We start from the raw sequence: 22,243 nt of genomic DNA, 5'->3' as shown, positions 1-22,243 counted from the left end.
AGGCCAATGGCATTTTGGGATGTATAAGTAGGGGCATTGCCAGCAGATCGAGGGACGTGATCGTCCCCCTCTATTCGACATTGGTGAGGCCTCATCTGGAGTACTGTGTCCAGTTTTGGGCCCCACACTACAAGAAGGATGTGGAAAAATTGGAAAGAGTCCAGCGGAGGGCAACAAAAATGATTAGGGGACTGGAATCAGTTATGATTTAACTGGGAATTGGTCCTGCTTTGAGCAGGGGGTTGGACTAGATGACCTTCTGGGGTCCCTTCCAACCCTGATATTCTATGATTCTATGATTCTAACACATGACTTATGAGGAGAGGCTGAGGGAACTGGGATTGTTTAGTCTGCGGAAGAGAAGAATGAGGGTGGATTTGATAGCTGCTTTCAAGTACCTGAAAGGGGGTTCCAAAGAGGATGGATCTAGACTGTTCTCAGTGGTGGCAGATGACAGAACAAGGAGTAATGGTCTCAAGTTGCAGTGGGGGAGATTTAGGTTGGATATTAGGAAAAACTTTTTCACTAGGAGGGTGGTGAAGCACTGGAATGCGTTACCTAGGGAGGTGGTGGAATCTCCTTCCTTAGAAGTTTTTAAGGTCAGGCTTGACAAAGCCCTGGCTGGGATGATTTAGTTGGGGATTGTTCCTGCTTTGAGCAGGGGGTTGGACTAGATGACCTCCTGAGGTCCCTTCCAACCCTGATATTCTATGATTCTATGAAATGGAATCAATTACATATAGTAATGTCAAAGTTCTTGGTTCATCATTCAGTCCTTTGTGTAGAGCTTCCGTTTGTAGCCAAGTCCCTCCAGAGGAATGAAGCAGGATTGAAGACCAGATGGAGGAGCTGCAGCAGCTTTTTATAGTCTCTTGCCATGTGATCTCTGCTTTCTTTGTCCCAAGGACAAGCTGCCCATCCCATGGCCTGGAAACACCTCAGAGTTCTGTCCATAGGCAGGACCCTGCACACCTCGCTGAGTCCCAAGGTGTATCTGCCTTCTTTCGATAGGTCAGTTGTGTAGCGGATGGTCCTCAATGGGCCATCAAGAAGGCTGGGCAGAGCTGAGACCAACTTGTCTGGGGTGTCACCCAGAAGCATAGCATAAGTTTGAAATACAGACAGTATAGAGCCAATATTCATAACTTTAACTAGAAAAATGATACAAATACACAGATAGCATAATTATAACCAGTCAATCATATTCTTTGCTGCACTGGCTTTATAATTAGACAATTCTGTTTTGAGGGCGAGATGTGACTCCGTGGGGGGCCATTGTGTCACCTTGGTGGTGGTGTTTTATTTTAAGTGTGTATGTTTTCATTATCATCAATATTTTAACCTCTTGGAGCACGTACAAGAAGGGAGAGAGAAACCTCGGCAAAATCCAAGCCCTTAACAGAACCTGACAAGACGTGCTAGTATTTAAAGACCTGTGGAGTTTTGTTTTCTTAATGATTGGAAGCCAGGTGCAATAGTGAGAATTATGCGTGTGGACAGAGGGAGAGAGACATTTTGTCTCTACTGCAATTAACATTTTCATTTACTTTTACACTCCTAAGAAGCTAAAGTCATCGTGGCTAATGCCAGCTTTGCTGGCTGTTGCAGTGTCTAAAGTACTCTGTGTCATTCTTCTTCGCCAAGGGGGAAGTCTCCATACGTGGTCCCGTATCACCCCCCACAGAGGTTCAAGTAAATGGCCGGAGTTCTGCCCCAGGTCTATGCCTGTAGGGGGAGCTGAGCATCAAAGTCTGACTCCGGACACAACATGGGATTCCGGGGGCAGAATCTTGCCCTGAGTTTGCCCCTTCCAACGTTAGCACCTCCATGACCTGCCATAGCTGCTTGTCGGGGGTCTGATCCAATGCCTACTGAAGCCAGTGGAAGTCGAGGTAGCAACAGTGGGCGCGCTAGTGTAGACAGGGCACAGGTGCTCTCATCACCACGTTGTCTTAACTTGCTCAGAGCAGGTCAAGATGGTTCAGTGGTTCAGATGTTGGTAGAAAACTCTCCAGACAAGAATCCCAAACCGGCATCCCTCAAAGCCACCAGCCTCTGATCTCCACCCTACCGCCTCCTGCTCGCAAACAGGCCGTGTACACAGGGTAGGAATAGTTAGCAATTGTGTACGAGGTGCCCAGGGCCTGTTCTCTCAAGGGGCTGCGTGCTCTTGACGTCACCGGGAGAAGGCTCTCAGCACCTTACCAGTACTCACTGCTGTGCTGATGTGTAATTCATGGTGTGTTATTTTAACCTCGCCACTGAAACACATTGGTCTGTACAGGGACTAGTTTTATTTATGAAATGAGAATACAGACCTGCTGCTGTACAGATGAGACTGTAACTCTGTATGCTGCTACGCAGGCCGGCCGGCAGCAAGTCCGGGCCCCTGTGCACGCACAAGCTGGGCCCACGCGGAGGTGGTCCGCCTGACATTTGGGTGGTGTCCCCTGCGCTGGCTGGTGCCCAGCGGGCTGTGCTGCCGGGAGTGCTCTTCTGGCTAGGGTGACCAGATGTCCCGATTTCATAGGGACAGTCCCGATATTTGGGGCTTTGTCTTATATAGGTGCCTATTACCTCCCACTCCCTGTCCCCATTTTTCACACTTGCTATCTGGTCACCCTACTTCTGGCACAGCCAGGGCTTGCTCATGCCCGCCTGGTCGGGTTGCCAACTGTCTAATTGCACAAACCCAAAGACACTTGCCCCGCCCCCTCCATGAGGCCACGCCCATCCCACCCTTTCTGCGAGGCCCCGCCCCTGCTCACTCCATCCACCCTCTGTCCTTCGCTTTCCCCTACCCTCACTCACTTTCATCAGGCTGGGGTGGGGATGCAGGCTCTGGGAGGGTGTTTGGATGTGGGAGGGGGTGCAGGCTGTGGGCTGGTGCAGGGGGTTGGGGTGCAGGCCTTGAGAGGAAGCTTGGGTGCGGGAAGGGGTGAGGGGTCGGGCTCTGGGCTGGGGCAGAATGTTGGGGTGCAGGAGGGGGTTGGGGCTCTGGGAGGGAGTTTGGGTGCAGGAGGGGGTGAGGGATCCGGGCTCTGGGAGGGAGTTTGGGTGCAGGAGGGGGTGAGGGGTTGGGGCTCTGGGAGGGAGTTTGGGTGTGGGAGGGGGTGAGGGGTCGGGCTCTGGGAAGGAGTTTGGGTGCAGCAGCGGGTGAGGGGTCAGGGCTCTGGGAGGGAGTTTGGGTGCAGGAGGGGGTGAGGGGTCGGGGCTCTGGGAGGGAGTTTGGGTGTGGGAGGGGGTGAGGGGTCGGGCTCTGGGAAGGAGTTTGGGTGCAGCAGGGGGTGAGGGCTCGGGGCTCTGGGAGGGAGTTTGGGTGCAGGAGGGGGTCGGGGCTCTGGGAGGGAGTTTGGGTGCAGCAGGGGGTGAGGGGTCGGGGCTCTGGGAGGGAGTTTGGGTGCAGGAGGGGGTGAGGGGTCGGGGCTCTGGGAGGGAGTTTGGGTGTGGGATCAGGCTCTGGGCTGGGGCAGAATGTTGGGTGCGGGAGGGGGTCGGGGCTCTGGGAGGGAGTTTGGGTGCAGCAGGGGGTGAGGGGTCGGGGCTCTGAGGAGTTTGGTGCAGCAGGGGGTGAGGGGTCGGGGCTCTGGGAGGGAGTTTGGGTGCAGCAGGGGGTGAGGGGTCGGGGCTCTGGGAGGGAGTTTGGGTGCGGGAGGGGGTGAGGGGTCGGGCTCTGGGAGGGAGTTTGGGTGCAGGAGGGGGTCGGGGCTCTGGGAGGGAGTTTGGGTGCGGGAGGGGGTGAGGGGTCGGGGCTCTGGGAGGGAGTTTGGGTGCAGGAGGGGGTCGGGGCTCTGGGAGGGAGTTTGGGTACGGGAGGGGGTGAGGGGTCGGGGCTCTGGGAGGGAGTTTGGGTGCAGGAGGGGGTCGGGCTCTGGGAGGGAGTTTGGGTGTGGGAGGGGGTGAGGGGTCGGGCTCTGGGAGGGAGTTTGGGTGCAGGAGGGGGTCGGGGCTCTGGGAGGGAGTTTGGGTGCGGGAGGGGGTGAGGGGTCGGGGCTCTGGGAGGGAGTTTGGGTGCGGGAGGGGGTGAGGGGTCGGGCTCTGGGAGGGAGTTTGGGTGCAGGAGGGGGTCGGGGCTCTGGGAGGGAGTTTGGGTGCGGGAGGGGGTGAGGGGTCGGGGCTCTGGGAGGGAGTTTGGGTGCAGGAGGGGGTCGGGGCTCTGGGAGGGAGTTTGGGTGCAGGAGGGGGTGAGGGGTCGGGGCTCTGGGAGGGAGTTTGGGTGCAGGAGGGGGTCGGGCTCTGGGAGGGAGTTTGGGTGTGGGAGGGGGTGTGGGGTCAGGCTCTGGGCTGGGGCAGAATGTTGGGTGTGGGAGGGGGTTGGGGCTCTAGGTTGGGGAGGGGGCTGGGTTGTAGGAGGGGGTCAGCGCTTATCTTGGGCGGCTCTCGAAAGCGACCCACACACCCCTCTCGCAGTGGCTCGTAGGCGGGGGGCTTAGGGTGTCTCCGCACGCTGCTGCCCGCAGACACTGCCCCCGCAGCTCCCATTGGCTGCAGTTCCCGGCCAATGGGAGTTGCGGAGTTGGCGGTTGGGGTGGGGGCTGGGGACCCCTGGGCCATTGCCCCCTTTGCCCCCTCCTGCCCCGCGTTGGCGGGCCTGCTGCTATGGGACTTTACCTAGAGTGTGAGTGTGGCCAGGTAGGTAGGCCCCTGTTGAAACAGCACTGCGGGGTGGGGCAGTTAACACTGATTCTGCCTCAGTGGGTTCCAGATCAAATTCGCTCCATTTACAATGAGCAGCAAACTCCAGCCCCTGACGCTGCAGGTTCAGCGTGGCACATGAACCACCGAGGGAAGCCCTTTCAGCGAGCGTTACTACGTGCAGGGACAGGAGGGGATTTCCTGCGTTTTCACGCCGCGGTGCCTTTACAAACCAAGGCAGGCATTTTCTGAGCTCATGGATCTCTACAGTCCCCTTCTCAGTAACTTTCCCCCCACGTATATTATTACATTGCACAACATTAAACCCATGTTCTTTATTTGCCCCAGGCTGTGTGTCCGTGTCCACCAAACCGGCTTCTCGCCTGCAGGGACGGAAGAAAGAAACAGAACCACAGGCCTGGAAGGGCCCTCGAGAGGTCACCTAGTCCAGTGCCCTGCACTCACGGCAGGACTGCATAATAACTAGACCATCCCTGACAGGGTTTGTCCAACCTGCCCTTAAAACTCTCCAATGGCAGCAACAGCGGGGTTGGTTTTACTGGGAGGCTTTCCGATACTCCAGCGATGCGGGGAGAAGAGACAAGCCCCTAGATGCTGGACAGCTCAGACTGGCCCCTAGACCGCCTGGGAGCGGGAAGTGCCGTAACACCAGTCGTACCACCCCTTTCACGACAAGGTACCCGCGCTTTATGCAGGACACTGAATGCGACTTTAGATATTCTCTGCTTCTGTGGATGAACAAGTCTTCGTGTTGTATGTTAGGCACCGAAGTCTCTGCTATCCCCTGTAGCAGAGGCCGCAGTATTAGTGGGCAGAGCTTAAATTCTTATAGATTATTTCCCAGAGCCCCCCTCACCTCCCCCCACCATGCTATAAAAACTCCAGGGCCCAGCAGGGTGGAGGGGAGGCTCAGGGCTCCAGCCGCTGGGCTGGTGGGGTGAGCTCGGGGATTCTGCCCTGTGGCGGGGCTCTGGGATATAGCCGCAATGGGGGTAGGGGAGGAGGGGCACATCGGGTCTCAGGGCAGGCAGGGGCTCCACCCCACAGGGTGGTGCTGGGGCTCGGGAATATTTACTAGAGCTCTGCTCCGGACGAATTTAAGCCCTGTTAGTGTGTCATGGCTAGACGGTGGTGAGCGTGTCTGATACTCAGCACGCTCGTTTTGCAAGCAAGATCTAACATCTGCAATAACAGCCCTGGGTCCCTGTGGGGAAGCAGACGGTGCTCGGATTCTCATGGTGTGCCCGGTTCTGAATCCCATCAAGCTGCTCTCTGCTGCGGATGTACGAGCCAAATGAGAGAAGAACTAGGTAGACATTCCCACTGTCTGAACGGAAAGCCCCTGGTTTGGTCACTGCAGTGTGTGCTGATGCGCCACTGAAATACACTCCAGTATTTCCAGGAGCAGTTCAAGGAGAAATGATGGTTCTGTTCGAAACTGTTTCCCACTACAGCTTCCTGCCAACTCGTGTTCAGTGTCCTCTGCCACCCTGCAGATATGGGGTGCAGGGGGAGTGGCTGACAGAGATGATAACAGGGTATCTTGGTTATTCCTTTACTCCTCTTCTTTTGAAAACATTCTACATGTCGGACACTGTGTCCCCCCATTTCTCATGTTTTCAGGGGTTACTGTACAACTGAGGGCAGTCTTTGTGGTTTGTTGATTCCTGCGATGATCCCATTTGAAATTTACATATAAACATCGATAGCAGCTTTTCACACATTCATTGCAGTTCTGTCTTTGCTCTCCTGGTTCAGATCTGCAGAATAGACTGAAGCAGGACCTAGTAGTGAAGCTTATATTCCTCCCAGTAGATTCCCGTGAATGTCTATGTGGACTGTCTTGTGACCTTTAAAATGTCCAGTTGTGATGGACGTTCTTCTCACATCCAGGATACAAAGGGACGTGTTTCCAGGGGGACTCTTTAACAGTGCTCACAAGTACTGCACCCCCAGCGTGCTTTGTGCAGGCAGTTGCTCGTCTTGCGTAGGCTGATGCACTTTCGGGGGCGCAGACAGATGCACTCAACTTCTGCATGTGCAACTAAGGCAACTTGCTGCAAATTGGGGCCAAAGTATGTTTTTTGTGTGAGGCCACTAATTAACCTTAGAGAGGAGACGAACCTTTCCTCTAGGGTCCCAGCGCTAGGCTGGTCCCTGGAGTGCTATGAAGTTTATCTGCAGACTTCAGCCTGATAAAGAGACACGGATTCTGCTCTGTGCGCATTTGCTGGTGGGAACAGGAGCTGGACGGTTAGACTGGACCTGCTCCTGCACACTGGGTCCAGGCATGTGGCCTTGCTGTGGAGCAAGAATGAAGCTTCTCTCACATTCAGCAGTGTCTGGATTCTGAGTGGTTATTTTACAAGAAGCTTCTTCCTTGCACCTTCCTTGCTCAGCTCCGTTGGGCAGGTGTCTAGTGTTGCTCTTCTTTCACAGCTGGTAAATGTATATGGTCTCCTCCTTCAGCGGATCCCCGAGTGAGATAGGACTTCCAACCGAGACCGAAAGCTGGCTCCCCATGGTGATGGCCCCCATGTTGAGTAAGCGCACGTGCGGCTTTACCACTGCGTGCACTCTTTGGTGCCTCATGAGGTGTGTTTTCTTGCTGAAGCGCTTCCCGCAGAGGTCGCAGGGGAAGGGCCTCTCCCCGGTGTGGATCCTGTAGTGCGTGACGAGGTGTGTCCTCTGGTTGAAGCTCTTGCCGCACTCGGTGCATGCATAGGGCCTCTCTCCTGTGTGGATCCTCAGGTGTCTCTTCAGGTCCTGCTTGTGGCTGAATCTCTTCTCACACTCCGTGCAGGCGTAGGGCCGGCTGCCCAGGTGGGTCTTCTGGTGTGTGATGAGGATGGACTTCTGGCTGAAGGCCTTCCCGCACTGGGCGCAGGGGAAGGGCCGCTCTCCGGTATGGATGCGCTGGTGGGCGTTCAGGTGGGTTTTCTGGCTGAAGCTCTTCCCGCACTCGGTGCAGATGAACGGCTTCTTCCCCGCGTGGATCTTCTGGTGGGTGATGAGGTTCTTCTTCCAGGTGAAGCTCTTCTCACACTCGGCGCAGGCATAGAGGGTCACGTCCCCCGAGTGGATCAGCTGGTGGGTGAGGAGTTTCTTCTTGCAGCTGAAGCCTTTGTCGCACTGGGTGCACCTGAAGGGGCGCTCCCCGGTGTGGATTTGCTGGTGCCTCATCAGGTGGGTTTTCTTGCTGAACCCTTTCCCGCATTCGCTGCACAGGAACGGCCTCTCGCCTGTGTGGATCCTGAAGTGGGTAACCAGGTGAGTCTTCTGGCTGAAGCTCTTCCCGCATTCGCTGCAGGCGAAGGGTCTCTCTCCGGTGTGGATCCGGTGGTGCCTTATGAGGTCCTGCTTGTGACCAAAGCTCCTCTGGCATATGGCGCAGGTGTAGGATCGCCTCTCGAGGTGTGTCTTCTGGTGCATGGTGAGCACGGACTTCTGGCAGAAGCTCCTGTCGCAGTGAGGGCAGTTGTACAGTCTCTTCTCCTCATGGGTCTTCTGGTGCGTGATGAGGTATTTCTTCCAGCTGAAGCTTTTCCCACACTTGACGCAGCTGAAGGGCCGCTCCCCCGTGTGGATACGCTGGTGGGTGATAAGATTCTTCTTCCAGCTGAAGTTCTTCCCACACTCGATGCACGTGAACGGCCGTTCCCCTGTGTGGATCTGCTGGTGCCTGGCGAGATCTTGCTTGTGGCTGAAGTTCTTCTGGCATACAGAGCAGGGAAGCGGCCGGGTTCCCGAGTGAGTCCTCTGGTGCCGCACCAGGTGGGTTTTCTTCCTGAAGTTTTTCCCACACTCGGTGCATGGAAATGGTCTCTCGCCCGTGTGGATTCGGAAGTGCGTTATAAGGTGCGTTTTCTGGATGAAGCTTCTCCCGCATTCAGTGCACTGATAGGGCCTCTCTCCCGTGTGGATACGGTAATGCCGTATCAAGTCTTGTTTGTGATTGAAGCCCTTCTTGCATTCGGTGCAGATGTATGGCCTCACTCCCATGTGGGTTTCCCGATGAGTCATGAGAAGGGACATCGGTCCAAAGCTGCTGCTGCAATCAGTCCAGTTAAATGGAGCCTCCAGTGGGAGCTTTCCCTGGTGTGGTTCCAGGCCAACCTGATCCGCAAAGTTGTCTTTGTATTCCATGCACACGTATGGCATTTCTCTCTTCAGGTGTCCTTGGAAAAGTGCAAAATTCTCCATGTTGCCAAAGCTGGATTGTTCAGCCTCAGCCTCTAGAGTGCTCCTCAGCTGCCTTTGTGATTTGCATGGGACCCTGCAGACACTCCCCCAGTCTGGATTCATGGCCACATTCTCTTGGCGTGTTTCCGATGATCGGTCCGATACCTCCAGTTTTATAGCAGAGGTCTCATGGGTTGCTTCAATGAGGCTCACCGGCTGCCTTCCTGATTTGCAAGGGATCCTGAAGATGCTGTCCCAGTCTGAAGACTTAAGAACAGTGTCTTTGGACTGTTCCGGTGATAGTTCGGGTGAGTCTAATTTCACAGTAAGGTTCTCATTCTCTGCTCCGGTGGGGTTCATCTGCTGCCTTTCTGGTTTGCACTGGATCCTGTAGATGTCTGAAGATGTGGAAAGATCTTCTTCAGACTTTTCTGATGAGGGCTCACTTGGCTCTAATTTTACAGTTAGTTTCTCATGCTTGGCTTCTGCATGGTACATCTGTTGCCTTTGTGGTTTGCACTGGATCTTGTAGGCATTTCTCCAGTCTGGAGACATGGAGAGACTCTCTTCTGATCTCTCTGGTAAGGGGTCAGGTGGTTCTGATTTTATAGTAGAGTTGTCATCATCTACAACACAGAGACAAGAGTTCAGAATATTATTGCAAGGGAAGGTAAAACTCTTAATATCAGCTCTGTCTGATTTCCAGTGTAATCCCATGAAGGTGTGTCTCACAAGCAGCACTGGTTATAGGCCCCTTGTACCACCTCCATGTCTACAGATACAAGGTTTAAAAGATTTTGAACTTTTGTAGGAAGTCATCGTGCCAACAGGATGTTGCCTCCATATTAGGATCTCAAAGCATTTTACTGGCATTATCTAGTCCCCCAAACCCGTGCTGTGAGATAGGTAGGTAAGCAGTAGTGGTATCATACCCGTTTTACAGAGTGGCTCACTGAGGCACAGTGAGATCAAGTGGCTTGGCAGAAGTCACACAATAGGTTAGTGACAGAAAGCTGGGAACACAACTCAGGAGACCGTACTCCCACCATACATGCTGCTTCCTCCTTTCCAAGATTTCTTAGAATTTGCTGGTTAAAGATAAAATTGCTCCCAGGATCGTCTTAATTATTTGAACACTAGGTGGCATGTATGAAAGATAGATTTTAAAAAATGCTGTCAGGTCACATCAGTTTGCAGTGAGCCAGAAGGTCACACTGCTGGTTACTTAGGAAGATTAAGATGACTGTCACATACAGCAGAACCGCAGAGTTACGAGACCCTCGGGAAGGGAGGTTGTTCATAACTCTGAAATGTTTGTCACTCGGAACAAAGCCCGAGGGTTGTTCCTTCAAAAGTTTACAACTGAACATTGACTTAATGCTGCTTTGAAACTTTACTGTGCAGAAGCAAAATGCTGCTTTTAACCATCTTAATTTAAATGGAACAAGCACAGAAACAGCTTCCTTGCCTTGTCAAAACTTTTTTTTAAACTTTCCCTTTATTTTTTTAGCAGTTTACGATTAACACAGGACCGTACTGTCTTTGGTGGGGTTTTTTTCAAGGTCTCTGCGGCTGTCTGATTGCGCACTTCCAGTTCCAAATGCGGCGTGTGGTTGATGGGTCAGTTCGTAACTCTGGTGCTCATAACTCTGAGAGTCTACCGTATCGTAAAAATTACCCGAAATTCCAAAAATTTTCACAGAAAAGATTGAGTAGGAAAATCCACACCAGAAAGCGTGCTATTAATCATGTGCTATTCTTGATTTCTTATTTGCTATTCTCCCAGACAGGAAGCACACACAATGTCATGTGTCTTAATTTTCCCAACCACATAGCACTGTAAGAAGCACTAATAATGAATCGAAATCATCAAAACGAACAGTTTGCGAACAGCCAACAGCCTGAAAACTATAGGCCCCCTGTAGCGCGGTGGTCACCCACTCCGGGCCTGAAAGGGTTACAGCCAGCCCTGGGAGAGGGCTGGGGCTGCGAGCCAAGGGCTAGGCTGAAGGGGAAGCAGCCACAGCTGGGGCCACGCCCCAATCAGGCCACAGCTGGCCCTATAAAAGGCTGTGGGCCAGGGGCTCAGGCAGTCTCTCTCTAGCTGTGGAGAGAGATGGGCCTGGCTGCCTGGGAGCTCAACAGAGTACCCAAAGTGGAGCTGGGCTGGGGAAAGGCCAGAGGAGCTGGGGGGCTCCAGGCTGGAAAATCCCCAGCCTGCAGGCCTTGCTGAAGGTCTAAAGCAGGTACTGGGGTTGCAAAGGGGCAGCCCAAGGTTAGGCAAAGGCAGCAGGTCCAAACCCTCCTTGCCGATGATGGCTGCAGTCTGCCCCAGTGTGTGGGGGCTAGGTGAGGACTGGCAGTAGCTGCTGAGATGGGGTGGGGATTCCCCAGGGAGGGGAGACCCAGTGTGCAGGGGTACTGCAGGGGGCAGAACCCTGATGTAGAGGGGCACTCGGGTCTGGGGGGGACAGGGGGCCTGAGGCAAGCAGGACCCTGGCCTGCAGGGGGTGGTCTGGAGGCTGGAGAGCTAATTCCCAGGATGACCAGCGGGAGGCGCTGTGCCAGTGAGTCCCGTGTCGCTACATCCCCACTGCCCAGAGAATAATGAACCATCTGAAGAAACGAAGGATGGATCTGAGAGCGAGATTAACTGACGAGGTGCTAAATTTGTAGCAAAAAATTCAAGAAGCTCTAGGTGAACAAAATCTTTGAATGGCATTTGAAAGCTCAGCCCACCAAGATGTGACAACGAAGAGGTAAAAATCTGAAGCTCGGAAGAGAAACCCTGTAACCTGAAGAGCTCGTGGAATGGTGGCCTTGCTCCGTTTCTGCCCTGGCGGCATCCGCCAAGAAAGAACCAGTGGAGCAGCCCTCAGAGATTCGTGTTTAAATGCAGCTCCTCCCTAGGAAGCTGTGAGCCCATTTCCGCTGGCTAGGGCTGGCAGGGTCTACACCTCTGCGTTCTGGAGCAGGTCTGATCCCTCACCTGTGAAGCAGCTCTGCAGAGTCCCCTTTTCCTCTACGTCACTCCACGCCCTGGGACGTGACGGCTCCTCCCCTCGCTCGGTCTGTGGCGGGAGGTCACGTTTCGTAACAGAATGACCTGCTGAGAGCGCAAGGCAGACCCAGTTAGTTTCCTTTTGCATCTCCCAGGCTTCAGAGTCTTCTGTGGCCCCTTGACAAGGTCCCCTCCTCCTGGTGAATGTGCCCCCTGGCAAGGTGAAAACTCCCCTCCGAGAGAGGGTCTTGCTTCTGCAAGCCCCACTCTTCCTAATCCCTCCCGAGGGTGGGTTTCCCTGCTCCACTGCCCCTCAGGAGGGTCCCCTGCTTTGTTGTGTGTTGCCCCCACCCCATCTGAGGGAGCATCTCTCTACTCAGCCTGGTCCCCTTCTCCCCCAGGGACTCTCATCTTGGCAGGGGCCTCCCTCCAGCTGGGGCTGCCCTCCTGGGACACAGAGACCGGGCCTAGCATGCCTCTCCACCCCGCACAGCTCTCCCACCACAGAGAGCCCGTGTAGCAGGCTGCCCCCCGCCCTCCCTTGGATTGGATACAGAGATACAGCCCCCTACGTAGCATAGGGCTATCCACTGCGCTGCCCTGCATCCTTCAGGGCCGGTACCCTCGACAGCCAGTGCCATGGCAACCGCTTGGGAGACAGTGCCCAAAATTGGAGGGAACCCAGGAGTCTGGGTGGGCACCGTTTGCAGCTCCCGGTCCTGCCCCCCCATCTCACCAGCAAGAGAAGTGGGTGAGATGGTGCTATCCCCTTCCTGGCCTCATGCAGCAACAGGACTCAATGGGGAGGGGGTGTCTTGCCTGGACAGCCGCAGCCCGGGGCCTACTCGCCAGGCAGCCAAGCCTGGCTGGCAATGTGGTCCATGGCATGGGAATACAGTGGCCTCACACAGGGGGACTGGCCGGCGCTGGGCAACATGCCTGCCAGGTCACTGGTGTGGATGTGGCCTGGGACAGTGGTGCACAGACACCGCTGGGTGGGTGGGCCGGAGGGTCTCTTTCCAGTACCACATCACCACCCACCCCTCTGTTACCTAGAATGTCCTACTTCTGTATTCCACTGAGAATTGTTCCAGTCACAGCGTGTGTGGAATAAAGGACAGTCACCCCGATGTCAGTGATTATAACACCCCTTGTGTGACAGGGCGCTGGGCAAAGGGTTGCTGATTCAGCCCTCTGTCAGGCCAGCTCCCATTCAGGGGAATAAATTAGAGCTGGCTGGAGCTAACCTGGTCCTAACTGGGGAAGCAGAGACAGCTGCCGCCTGATTAACCTGGGGCTGTATAAAAGCCGCAGGGAAAAGGCAGAGAGTGGAAGCAGGGAGGGTGGCCTGCAGATGGGAACAAGCCTGTAAACAAACTGCACCGAGTGACTTTATGGACCTAGCAGGGGCAGGAGCCAAGGGGGCCATGCCGCACTCTGCTACACCTGGCGTCCGTGGAGCTGTTGCTGTGTGTGTAAGGGTTTTATCTTGCGAACAACTCACTACAGGGAGTGGTGCTGACTGCCACGAGTCATTCCACTGCTTTCAAGGCAGTCAGCACCACTCCTGGTCCGAAATCTCTGAAAGATCAGGACCCTGGAGTTTAAATGTGGAAAAATAACATGCAGGAAGCCCCTAGCACTCGGGGTGGGAGGGGGAGTGCAGCCCCACCCCATCCTAGCAGCAGCCTGCTGCTCTCTTCTTCCTCCCGCTCCCGGACTGCTGGGGACTCCTTGTGCACTGTCCCCGCTGCTGTCCTGCCCTGGCGCACAGGCCTGACCTGCCCCAGCACCATGTGCTGCAGGAGCCTGCAGGAGCTAGAGGCTCTGGGCAGGGGGAGGAAGCACAAGGTGCCCTGGTCTAGTCCCGCACTGTGCTGCCGTGGGCTTCTCTGGAGACGTAGCCAGCCAGGTCCTGCCCTGACCTCGGGGTGAGCCGCCTGCCCTGCTTGGTGAGTTGCTTTTGCCCCAGTTGGGTGGGAGTTTGGGGGTGGGCTGTTATGTGACTCCTGTGGAGAAGGGGTGCAGCAAGAAATTGAGGGTACCTCTGCTCTACAGCAATGAAGAGGAATATTTAAGAGAATATTTGTTCCGGTGGATGGTGGTGGGTTTGTGGGCTGCCCTAGAGGAAGAACGCTCTGGAGTAAATGCATGAATGAACGGGCGTTTCTATTGCACGCGTCATCTAGTGCGATGATGATCTGCAGAAAAAAAGTTGCAAAACAAACCAACTCAGAGGGCATTTTTCAGAGAACTGTACTGAGGAGGGATACGCCACAAGTCAGCAGTTAACAACATGAGAACGGCTGTGCTGGGTCAGACCAATGGTCCCGCTAGCCCAGTATCCTGTCTTCCAACAATGGCTGGTCCCAGAACTTCAGGGAACTGTAAAAAACAGGGCAGCTGGAGTGATCCACCCATCTTCTGGCAAACACTTCAGAGCATGGTTTTGCATCCATGCCCATCTTGACTGATGGACCTATCCTCTATGAACTTATCTAGTTCTTTTTTTAACCCAGTTATATTTTTGGCCTTCACAACATCCCCTGGCAATGAGTTCCACAGGTTAATTGTGCATTGTGTGACAAAGTACTTCTTGGTTGTATTAAACCTGCTGCCTATTAATTTTATTGGGTGATCCCTAGTTTTTGTAGTGTGGGAAAGGGCAAATAACACTTTTTTCCACACCAGTCATGATTTTATAGACCTCTATCATATCCCCATGAGTCGTCTCTGCTAAGATGAACAGCCCTAATCTTTTTAGTCTCTCCTCATATGGAAGCTGTTACATACCCTTGATCGTCTCTGTTTCCCTTCTCTGAACTTTTTCCAGTTCCCCTGTATCCTTTCTCAGATGGGGTGACCAGAATTGGTCACAGTATAGCAGGTGTGGGGGCACCAGGGACTTACATAATGGTATGTGAAATGTTCTACCTTATTTTCTATTCCTTTCCTAATAGTTCCTAGCAATCTCTTCGCCTTTTTGACCATTGCTGCACATTGAGCTGAACTATCCATGGTGACTCCAAGATCTCTCTAAGTGGTAACAGCTAATTTAGAACCCATCATTATAGATGTGCAGTAGGGATTATTTTTTCCAGTGTGCGTTACTTTGCACGTGTCAAGGTTGCATTTCATCTGCCATGTTGTTACCTCATCACCCAGCTTCGTGAGATCCCTTTGTAGCTCTTCACAGTCTGCTTTGAACTTCACTGTCTTGAATAATTTTGTATCATCTGTAAACTTTGCCATTTCACTGTTCACCCCCATTTCCAGATTAGTGGGTCAGATTTCAGGCATGTTACTGCCTTATTTCCATTCACAGAGTATGATTCTACTCTCACTTAAACCATGTTTACAGTGGTGAATCTCCATGGACTTCACTGGAGTTACTCCAGATTTACATTAGTGTAACTGAGCTCAGAATCAGGCCCACAGCTTCACCATGATGGAGAAAGAGAAAGGGCCAGATGTTTAAAGATATTCAGGTGCCTAAAGATGCAGATCGGCCCCTAGTGGGATTTCAGAAGCACCTACGGGCCTAACTCTTATTGAAATCAAACCCTTAAAAATGTGGTCCAAAGTGACTAAACTGAAGTCCCCCCAGACATGCCCAGAATCAGGCTATCCATAAAGTGAAAGCAAAACGATTGTTGATTTTTACCCATTGAGATCAGAAGCTCATAATTCTCCCTCATGACGTCCCGGTAAAACTCTCTCTGCCATTCTTCCAAAATCGCCCACTCCTCCGGGGAGAAATAGACACTGACATCCTCAAATGTTACCAGCCTCTGAAACACAAACAGCAACCCGCTCAGTGCCCACCTGGAACATGAAGGGCTAATGGTATCGGTGTGAGGTTAAAAGCTGCTGTGTGTGTGTGTGTGTGTGGGCGGGGGGTTAACAGTGTGTGAAGTAGGAAGCAGGTGAACAAATTCAGGGAACCCGAGGGTTTGTAACGGGATTGTGAGAATGCTCAGTTCTGGAACCCTTGTGCGGTACTTACCTTCCTGAAACCTGCCATTTGCCCTTCAACTAGCTACAGGCATATGCCTTGTCTTGTGGGTGCAAATACAGAGCTGGTTACCTACAATACATGGCATTGCCTTGCCAAGGAATGGTTTGTCTGCAGGGATCGTTACTTTGAGCTCCTCCAAAGAACATGCCCAGCCTTTGCAGAACAGTAACACATTTAGGTGACCATAACCACAGGTTATTTTTCTAATTCTCTTCCCAAAGACCATAGCTATTAATGCTGCACGACCTACGATCCAAACCCCTTCGAAAGCCGAGGGGCTGGATACGGATTCCCAGCTCCAAAGCTCGCCCTATGGTTTTGATTCTAGGTTGGATTCTAAACCTGGCAGGGTCTTATTTTCCTCTTCTGGCTAAGATGAAGCTGGAACCTGTTCTCATGTGATTTTGGCCTCATGTGGCACAAGACTTGTGAGATCAGCTGTTCCCGTGAGTTCTCTGCCGTTTGGGGATGAAATCTCACAAGAACAGCCGGGCTCTGTGCTGCTGAATATAAACCCTGAGTCCTGGTTCAGCTTCTAACCTGCGCTCCAGTCTAAAACTAATCTAGATTATCCCCTTCCATGCCCCATCTCCAAAATGAGGTTCTTCAGCCCAAGTGCACTTCTCAGCCATCTCGGGCCACGTTTTTAAATGGAACATGCACCTGACGACGGCTACAAATGCTCTATGGAGAGATGCAGTGCTGTAGGTCAGATCCCCTCAGATATGACAGCCTGGCACTGCTTTCCTGCATAGGGCAGATGGGGCAGCTTGAATATATATGTTCCCTGCTCCTAGGCAGGGTTTTTTAAAAGCTCTGCTCCAGGAATTACTCTGGGGCCGTTCTCTGGCCTGTGTTACCCAGGAGGTCAGACGAGATGATTACAATGAACAGTCCCGCCTGGCATTGGAATCGATGACTTTATAGTGGAGTCCCAGCCGAGAGGTATTTTACCCTTTCATTAGAAACTGCTCAAGTAGAACGAAATCCAAGTCTCAACCTATGTATTTAGAAACCTGCAGGCTGCAGCTAGGGTGACCAGATGTCACGATTTTATAGGGACAGTCCCTATATTTAGGGCTTTGTCTTATACAGGCGCCTATCACCCCCCATCCCTGTCCTGATTTTTTGCACTTGCTATCTGGTCACCCTAGCTGCAGCCTAACTGGTTGGCTCAGGCTGAGTATCAGGACACAGAGACACATCCTGATCTTGGTGTAAATCTGGAGCTACTCCACTTAATTCAGTAGAGCTGCTCTGGATTTACACCAGTGTAACTGAGATCGCCATCTGCTTCATGACAGATTCTTCGGTGTATTTCTAATTTATCTGCAAACACGATGTTCAAGGTAAATGTCCTACCTGAGCGGAGATCTCCTCAGCCATTCCCCTCTGATGCTGGAATGAACCGGGTGTAGATGGGCTTTCTTGGCTGGAACTCCTCAGACCATGAGGACCCCAGATCCGGTTTTTTTTTTTAATCAATCAGTATTTAGAGATTCCTATTCCCCCTGCCCGTTGTTTCTCTCTTAATGGCTGCCAGTGCAGAGAGACTCTGGTCTGATTTCAGGTTACCAGGAAAGGCAGTGAAAGATTAGACAGAAGAAAAAGGGGGGCGATCTGCAGGCAGGACTATGAGGGATTTTTTTTTTAAAGCAAACCCTGACAAACTAAGGATGCTGAGGAATAAGGCAGTTACCCACAGAGATCACATGTGCAGCTGTCTTAGCCCCATAGAGTCCCTTCTATTGTAAAGCTTTTACTCCTACAGAACTGCAAAGCATTCCTGGGAGCTGTAGTCCTTCCCCGGAAGGTACTGAAGCTGCCTGTGATCACAGCACAGATGTTTAACCTTATCAGAGAGGGAGAACTACACTTCCCATCAGCCCACGGAGCAGTCATGTAAACCCTTTGTTTTCTGCATGGCTGCTGTGGCAAACCTTCCCACCCTTGCACTGCCAGCAAAGCCCGTCCCCTCTGCATTACAAATCAGTCTCTTTACATTTAGGAGACTAAGGGTCTGATCCCCCAGCCCTCCATGGACCCACTTGCATGAGTAGAGTCCTCAGAGGTCTAGAGTTGGTGAAACTTGGGCACGCGTCTGAGCCAGCTTTTCAGGGCCCCCCTCCGATGTTGGTGGGCGCCTTTTAACGGTGGGTACGTAGAGCAGCATTTAGAGAGTGATGTACTTGCACCCAGATTTAAGTGTGGGGCAAACAGTCTGGCACTATATACTGCAGGTGCAAACATACTTGGGGGGAAGAGGCTTGGTATAGGCTTCGTTACAAATCCAGTGTGTTGGTTTTGCTTAGATATTATGGTGATGGGCATGTTATAAATGTGTGGATATGATTAGACCATGTAAATTGCAGGATGATTCACCACCATTTAGTCCTGTGGATTCTCTATTACTGGTCATTTTAAAACCAAGGTAGGATGTTTTTCTAAAGAGCTCTTCTCTAGGAATTATTTTGGGGGTTGTCCTCTGGCCTGTATTATACAGGGGGTCAGACCAAATGATCACAATGGTCCCTTTTGGCCTTGGAATCTATAAATACAACATCCAAGTTGCCCTCTAACCTTGTCTGTACATTTCATCCTCTCTCCCTTCCCTTTGTCAGCTGGCAGAGCTCTGTAGGCATCACAGCAGAGGTGAGTTTTCGGGGATTTACAGGCAGAGGCTGATAGGTCAACGGACCTTAGAATCATAGAATATCAGGGTTGTAAGGGACCTCAGGAGGTCATCTAGTCCAACCCCCTGCTCAAAGCAGGACCAATCCCCAATTAAATCATCCCAGCCAGGGCTTTGTCAAGCCTGACCTTAAAAATTTCTAAGGAAGGAGATTCCACCCCCTCCCTAAGTAACTCATTCCAGTGCTTCACCACCCTCCTAGTGAAAAAGTTTTTCCTAATATCCAACCTAAACCTCCCCCACTGCAACTTGAGACCATTACTCCTTGTCCTGTCATCTTCTACAACTGAGAATAGTCTAGAACCATCCTCTTTGGAACCACCTCTCAGGTAGTTGAAAGCAGCTATCAAATCCCCCCTCATTCTTCTCTTCTGCAGACTAAACAATCCCAGTTCCCTCAGCCTCTCCTCATAAGTCATGTGTTCCAGACTCCTAATCATTTTTGTTGCCCTTCGCTGGACTCTCTCCAATTTTTCCACATCCTTCTTGTAGTGTGGGGCCCAAAACTGGACACAGTACTCCAGATGAGGCCTCACCAATGTCGAATAGAGGGGAACGATCACCTCCCTCGATCTGCTGGCAATGCCCCTACTTATACATCCCAAAATGCCATTGCCCTTCTTGGCAACAAGGGCACACTGCTGACTCATATCCAGCTTCTCGTCCACTGTCACCCCTAGGTCCTTTTCCGCAGAACTGCTGCCTAGCCATTCGGTCCCTAGTCTGTAGCTGTGCATTGGGTTCTTCCGTCCTAAGTGCAGGACCCTGCACTTATCCTTGTTGAACCTCATCAGATTTCTTTTGGCCCAATCCTCCAATTTATCTAGGTTCCTCTGTATCCTATCCCTACCTGCCACCGTATCGACCACTCCTCCTAGTTTAGTACCATCCGCAAATTTGCTGAGGGTGCAATCCACACCATCCTCCAGATCATTTATGAAGATATTGAAGAAAACCGGCCCCAGAACCGACCCTTGGGGCACTCCACATGATACCGGCTGCCATCTAGACATGGAGCCATTGATCACTACCCGTTGAGCCCGACAATCTAGCCAGCTTTCTACCCACCTTATAGTGCATTCATCCAGCCCATACTTCCTTAACTTGCTGACAAGAATACTGTGGGAGACCGTGTCAAAAGCTTTGCTAAAGTCAAGAAACAATACATCCACTGCTTTCCCTTCATCCATAGAAGCAGTAATCTCATCATAGAAGGTGATTAGATTAGTCAGGCATGACCTTCCCTTGGTGAATCCATGCTGACTGTTCCTGATCACTTTCCTCTCGTGTAAGTGCTTCAGGATTGATTCCTTGAGGACCTGCTCCATGATTTTTCCGGGGACTGATGTGAGGCTGACTGGCCTGTAGTTCCCAGGATCCTCCTTCCTCCCTTTTTAAAAGATGGGCACTACATTAGCCTTTTTCCAGTCGTCCAGGATTTCCCTCGATCGCCATGAGTTTTTAAAGATAATGGCCAATGGCTCTGCAATCACAGCCGCCAACTCCTTTAGCACTCTCGGATGCAACGCATCCAGCCCCATGGACTTGTGCACGTCCAGTTTTTCTAAATAGTCCCGAACCACTTCTTTCTCCACAGAGGGCTGGCCACCTACTCCCCATGCTGTGTTGCCCAGCGCAGCAGTGTGGGAGCTGATCTTGTTCGTGAAGACAGAGGCAAAAAAAGCATTGAGTACATTGGCTGTTTCCACATCCTCTGTCACTAGGTTGCCTCCCTCATTCAGTAAGGGGCCCACACTTTCCTTGGCTTTCTTCTTGTTGCCAACATACCTGAAGAAACCCTTCTTGTTACTCTTAACATCTCTTGCTAGCTGCAGCTCCAGGTGCGATTTGGCCCTCCTGATTTCATTCCTACATGTCTGAGCAACATTTTTATACTCTTCCCTGGTCATTTGTCCAATCTTCCACATCTTGTAAGCTTCTTTTTTATGTTTAAGATCCGCAAGGATTTCACTGTTAAGCCAAGCTGGTCGCCTGCTGTTTACTATTCTTTCGACACATCGGGATGGTTTGTCCCTGTAACATCAGTAGGGATTCTTTGAAATACAGCCAGCTCTCCTGGACTCCTTTCCTCCTCATGTTATTCCCCCAGGGGATCCTACCCATCCGTTCCCTGAGGGAGTCGAAGTCTGCTTTCCTGAAGTCCAGGGTCCGTATTCTGCTGCTTACCTTTCTTCCCTGTGTCAGGATCCTGCACTCGACCAACTCATGGTCACTGTCTCCCAGATTCCCATCCACTTTTGCTTTCCTTACTGATTCTTCCTGGTTTGGAGCAGCAGGTCAAGAAAAGCTCCCCCCCAGTTGGTTCCTCCAGCACTTGCACCAGGAAATTGTCCCCTACATTTTGCAAAAACTTCCTGGATTGTCTGTGCACCGCTGTATTGCTCTCCCAGCAGATATCAGGGTGATTGAAGTTGCCCATGAGAACAAGGGCCTGCGATCTAGTAGCTTCTGCGAGTTGCCGGAAGAAAGCTTCATCCACCTCATCCCCACCTTGCTGGGGAACTTTTACTAGGTGGTGCTGAAGAAATCAGAGCCATGTCTGAGGCTCGAAGCTGAGTGGTGGACAGCAAAGGCTGGGTTATTTGTCAGTGAAAAGGTGGGGTAAAATACCAGATCAGAGAGGGTGAGGCTAAGTCACAAAGAGGTGTTGTTAGCAGCAGTGTTCAGAGGGGGCCAATAAGGATTGTGAGTTTCCCTAGCCCTTAACGGAAGGGATCGGGGCCAGGTCTGAAGTTTTAACAAAGACATCTTTCTTCCAAGCGTTTCTCGGGCATCTGAGTTAAATGTGTCAACAAACGCAAACAAAAACCAAAGCGTTTTAAACGTGCTGAATAACAATTATCTCCCCACTCAATTAATCAAGGGTCAGTTGAATGGTCTCTCTAGTGCCATAAGTCTAGTTCTGTTTGCCTGTCTTTTTATACCATCCTCATCATCATAGTGTATGAACATCTCCAGCGATTCAGAGTTTTCTAGTCATCCATAGAGTCTTCCACGAAAAAAACAGATTAAAGAAGACCTAAATTTCTAACGTAAAAAACAAGGAGAGGAGGCGAGGAGTCCGGAGGCACCTTAAAGACTCACAGATTTATTTGGACATAAGCTTTGGTGGGTAAAAAACCCACTTCTTCAGATGCCAAAATAAAAAAAAAAGTGGTTTTTTACCCACGAAAGCTTATGTCCAAATGAATCTGTTAGTCTTTGAGGTGCCACCGCACTTCTGGTTGTTTTTGTGGATACAGACTAACATGGCTACCCCCTGACACTTGACTTTTTTAATACATCTTAGAATGTTTTTTTATAAAAGGCACAAACCCATTTCACCCCTTTGCAGCTCGCTTTCTGGATTCATCTGCACACGGTGACCAGATGGTCTTTGGCCCAGAAAGCGGGATGATCTGGGAGGATACATACCTACAACATACATGACTGCACAGCGGACAGAAGTGTGTAGGCAGCGTTGTGGTAGCCGGTGGGTGCCAGGGGGGGACAGCGACAAGGCGGGGAAGGTCATATCTTTTATTGGACCAACTTCTGGGGCGGGGGGGGGGGGGAAGAGAAGCTTTGGAGCACCTTGAGGGGGCCATTTATGGATCTGGGGCAAAAACTGGGGATTGGTCCTGCTTTGAGCAGGGGGTTGGACTAGATGACCTCCTGAGGTCCCTTCCCACCC

At 51.9% G+C, this 22,243-nt stretch overlaps 1 protein-coding gene across 2 annotated transcripts; it reads right to left on the bottom strand.

Annotated features, from left to right (window-relative positions):
- Nucleotides 1-4,950: 4,950 nt before the first annotated feature.
- On the bottom strand, nucleotides 4,951-17,631 carry LOC311515919 (uncharacterized protein). 2 transcript variants are annotated; one of them, XM_084619426.1, is made up of 4 exons: nucleotides 17,220-17,631; nucleotides 15,504-15,630; nucleotides 11,828-11,947; nucleotides 4,951-9,464 (listed from the first exon to the last, which is right to left on the bottom strand). In XM_084619426.1, the coding sequence occupies exons 1-4, from the start codon at nucleotides 17,241-17,243 to the stop codon at nucleotides 7,090-7,092; spliced, it is 2,646 nt and encodes an 881-aa protein (XP_084475552.1). In that variant the 5' UTR covers nucleotides 17,244-17,631; the 3' UTR covers nucleotides 4,951-7,089. The 2 variants fall into 2 exon arrangements, with proteins under 2 accessions (XP_084475552.1, XP_084475553.1); XM_084619427.1 differs by having other exon boundaries at nucleotides 11,828-11,944.
- Between the last annotated feature and the right edge of the window lie 4,612 nt (nucleotides 17,632-22,243).

The sequence above is a fragment of the Lepidochelys olivacea genome (assembly GCF_965140295.1).
Source record: "Lepidochelys olivacea isolate rLepOli2 genome assembly, chromosome: 2".
Lineage (NCBI taxonomy): Eukaryota > Metazoa > Chordata > Testudines > Cheloniidae > Lepidochelys > Lepidochelys olivacea.
This window is presented reverse-complemented; position numbering and strand designations above follow the sequence as displayed.

Coding starts and splice junctions, on each gene's coding strand:
- LOC311515919 (XM_084619426.1), bottom strand. CDS start 17,243: ATGGCTGAGGAGATCTCCGCTCAG. Junction 15,631..17,219: donor CTGAGGAGATCTCCGCTCAG/GTAGGACATTTA, acceptor TTTGTGTTTCAG/AGGCTGGTAACATTTGAGGA. Junction 11,948..15,503: donor TGAGCTTCTGATCTCAATGG/GTAAAAATCAAC, acceptor TTGCGCTCTCAG/CAGGTCATTCTGTTACGAAA.